This window comes from Branchiostoma belcheri, unplaced genomic scaffold (genome assembly GCF_001625305.1).
Source record: "Branchiostoma belcheri isolate BF01 breed outbred unplaced genomic scaffold, Haploidv18h27 scaffold186, whole genome shotgun sequence".
Taxonomy (NCBI): Eukaryota; Metazoa; Chordata; class Leptocardii; order Amphioxiformes; family Branchiostomatidae; genus Branchiostoma; species Branchiostoma belcheri.
This window is the reverse complement of record NW_017803335.1, coordinates 223966-228114: the sequence shown is the minus strand read 5'-3', so window position 1 is coordinate 228114 and position 4149 is coordinate 223966. Positions and strand designations below refer to the sequence as shown.

Sequence of the window (4149 nt, the reverse complement as noted above, 5' to 3'; positions counted from 1 at the left end):
TATATTCAAGGGGGATACCCGGTATATGTTTATTTGGGACCTGTAAATAAATGCAAGTGACAGGGTCATATAGATGCACACATACATTGTGAGAACACATTTTTAGAGCATAGACGTTGTTACATGTCAATTTCTAAATTTTCCCAGTGGGTACGTTTATTTGAGAGGTGAGAATAAACCACTGTTGTAATGTAATATTATTCTTCAGATCATTTTTTCTACAAATCGCTTGTAAGTTATACTTGTTATAGTTGTCTTTAGTCTGTTTTACTTACCTTGGTTTTGCACCATGTGCCAGTAGTAGACCAGTGCACTCTGTACTTCCAGTTCTTGCTGCTTTGTGAATAGGCATTTCACCCAAGTAATCCTAAAGTGTATCAGACCAATAATCCAGGTGAGTGGTGGTATATTGATGTGACTAGTAACATCATCATATTGGCATGCCAAATATTATACAAAGGAGACATTCCAGTGGGCAGTATTTTGTAATGATTAAGATTTGGGGAACTGGGGAGATTCAGAGGAAACTGGATGGCGTGCATCGCAACCAAGAAGTTTTGAAGAAAATCATAATTTGCTAAGGCCACGGTGGAATGCAGCTTCAATAGGACAGCCGCCCAGTGCCACTCCAAGACTGTGGGGGCTTGAACCAGTTGCGTCGGGGGCACAACCTAGGCCATGTTGATTTGATTATATGGATGACATCCGCGCGCGCATCAATTTTCGTCCGTTTCCAAAAAAAAAAAAAGTTTTCAACCATGCTGCAAATCGTACAAAACAGTTGCAAAATTAGCAAATATATACCGTAAGTTGCAAAAAATATTTAAAAACGATACCAGTGTCGTAAAATGCCAAAATCAAACGAAAAAGACGAAAATGTAAAGAAATGAATTTGAAGAGTAAATTATTCGCCATACCACACCCCATGTCATTTGTTCAACCTTCATGACCACGTAGATTTTCATAATGAAAGCTAACTTTTTTTTGCCAAACTTTTTTTTTATTCGCACGCTCGCATCAGTTTTGGGGTTCCCAGAGGATGTCATCCATATAATCAAATCAACATGGCCCTATGGGGAGGGCGTGAGTCGGAAACGGGAGAACACACCTAAACTCTCCGCCTTATGAGTCTGGTTCCCAGGAAGTGTTCAAAGAAATTGTGTTATACATATAAAATGCAAGTCTATTCAAGGTGTGAAATTGTTTCCAGTATGAGTGTAAGTTTTGAATCACGGATGTAAAATATATTCCGTATCAATTCGGAACGTGGCCATACCGAAACACATTTTGAATCATAAACGGGGCCTAAACCAACTTCAACAAGTGAGGCCTAGGAAAAAAATGTGTTTCCTGTTTCCCAACCGACCCTAGAAAAAACTGCAGACTCTAGCCTTTTTTGGTGCAAGGGACAAAAATAAATTTAATTTTTCAAGCTGATCAACCTTTTTTAGCTCCATGGTGACACCTGAGTGATGAAATGGTGGACAATTGGTTTTCTAACATCAACATTGAAAAGAAAAGTGTCTTCCTGCAAGTTATATAGAGAGAGCTTAATCACCACACGTCATCACCTCATGTCCGCCATTTTGGGGTCCATCTCTACAGCGTTGAAACAGCCGACAAACGTTAGGTAAACTGTCCTTTCCCTGATTACAGGAAGTGTTCACCACCACTGGTAGCTCTCGTTACCACAACAAAATAAAATCCGTTGGGATTTGACTACAAAATGTACCTGGGCATTGATGTTGGCCCCAGCCTGCAGGAGCCAGAGCAGACAGTGAGGATGACCCCCGAAGGCAGCGATGTGAGCTGGTGTCTGACAGAACCTCTGTGTTGTCACGTCCTTATTCACACCTGACATTATCAACTGTCGCAGACACTCCAACTGAAAGGAAAGGACAACAGAGAATGTACATAAGTGGTAGAAATACTATTTTCTATGTTCTGTAATATTGCAGCAGATCAAAATTGTGTTCTGCAATTTGGAAATATTTTCTGCAAATACAGATTATGTCAGAGCACTTTTCAATATCAAACCATGGAGGTAGAAATTTACAGTCAGACTCAAATTATTTCAGGACCCAGTCTGGGACCCACTCAAATGTCAACATGCACAATCCATGCACTACAGGTCAAACTTGAGTCAGTGCAGAGACACACAGCCAGATGAGTCTGTAACAGCTATAGACACACCACCAAGCCACACAGCTAGTACAACACAACCTGGGATGGCCCATATTACAGGCCCGAAGACAACAGTCATGACTAGTTTTGTTTTACAAAACAACCTTGTCGCCATTCCATTACACAAACTCACCACTGGCACTAGGAACACCAAGAGGTCACCCACTATGCCTACAAACTTTCTACTGTTCAACAGACACACACCGCAGCAGCTACAAAGTACAATCACCATGCACCATACCACACTGGAATAATTTACCTACAGACATAGCCACATCCACATCCCTACAGAAGTTCAAAATGGGTTTGGCCTGACACATGGCCTTCCCATATCCGAGTCAACAAACCATTTACCATGCTAAGATGGCCAGCACTGTTTCTTGTATTTTTTTTTTGACATTTGTACAGATAGTTTAGATTTTCACATTGTTTCGAGCACCACCTGGACCTCACCCGGACATTAGGAATGTCGGACATTTCAGCCCATGGACATTTCGGCCACATGCGGAGGACGTTTCGGCCACGTGCCGTATGTCCCAATTCTAGACACTTCGACCTCAGAAAGCAAGCAAGGCAAAAGCAAACATGGCAAAACTAATGTATTTTCTTGACAAATGCAATTATATCTCATTCTTATTTTCTTTTTCAGAATCAGTTTCCTACCGTGCTTAAGGACCATCGGCGATAGAATAAAATCCGTTTCACTTATATTATTTCTTTATTTCAGGCATAACTCGCCCATATACAAAATACATATAAAGTACACACACAATTACATCAGTAAAAGAATAATATGACTATATGTACAGACGGGCCCAGTTATTGCGAAAGAATCTGCTACGGAATATCACTTCAGATTTAAGAACAGATTGGATAATGTTGTTTGATGACTTGTATAGACGGGATATGAATGAGTAAGATTAAATTGTTTACGCCATGTAGCATCAAATGTGTCAATCCTATTGTATACAAACATTTCACTTGCACTACAAAATCTGGGTAGTGACATTATGATGCGAAGACAGTTATTGTAAGCAACTCGACACTTTGATACAATTTTAGAACTAGCTCTGTCCCATAACTGTGCAGCAAAAAGTTGGGAGCAATGAGCTGTAAACAACGTCTTTTTAACATATGAAGAACAATAAGCGAATTTGCATATAAGGCCACACCAAGTAAATTTTATGGATGACGTCCGCGCGCGCATTAATTTTGGTCTGTTCCTCGAAAAAAACACAAGAAATTCCGCTTCCTGTAAGTGTAACTACGACCAAAGAGTCACGACAGTGCCGCAAATCGTCAGATTGACGTGATACCCGTAACGCGAAAACAGGACAGGACGACAACTGCTGTTCCACCTGATTTATTGCTGTTTTGATGATGAATAAAAGACTTCTTGTTTGTTAGACTGTGTCATCTCACTCAATCTGTGTCCTTACATTTGTCGTCTCTTAGTATATTTCTAATCTAGGCATCTTGTTTTTTAGGGCCCTTCTTGTTTTTTTCGCCCTCTCGCATTAGATTTAGGGTCTCCAAAGGACGTCATCCATAAAATTTACTTGGTGTGGCCTAATAGTATTTGCACAGCTATACAGACCTCTTATCTGGGTAAGAATACAGTCGTCGTCACTCTGTCATTAATGTGAATACCGAGATAAACATATGACGTGACAAATTTCAAAGGCTCTCCGTTCAATTGTTTCAAACGTTAAACGTTGCAGCATATTAACACGTCTTTTTTTTATAAACATTGTTTTTTTTATTAACACGTTCACTGCAGTTGAATCATTCCTATCTTTCCTAATTCCTAAACTAAAATTACATCAATCAACAGCTATTGCAACTTTTCTAACAAATCTTGCGTGAAGTACGTTGTCTGACAAAGGGCGCAGTCTCTATTGAAAACTCATGTTGATTGCCGACGAGCGTGAAGTGTTCTGACAAAGGGCGCGGTACCTATTGGAA

At 40.1% G+C, this 4149-nt stretch overlaps 1 protein-coding gene across 2 annotated transcripts in view; it reads right to left on the bottom strand.

Annotated features, from left to right (window-relative positions):
* LOC109467653 (ankyrin repeat domain-containing protein 10-like) overlaps window positions 1-4149 on the bottom strand; it is a 27530-nt gene that overhangs the window by 15652 nt on the left and 7729 nt on the right. For both annotated transcript variants that reach the window (XM_019765695.1, XM_019765696.1), the window contains exon 3: window positions 276-367. In XM_019765695.1, the coding sequence (XP_019621254.1) occupies window positions 276-367 (92 nt within the window). The remainder of the gene's footprint in view (window positions 1-275; window positions 368-4149) is intronic.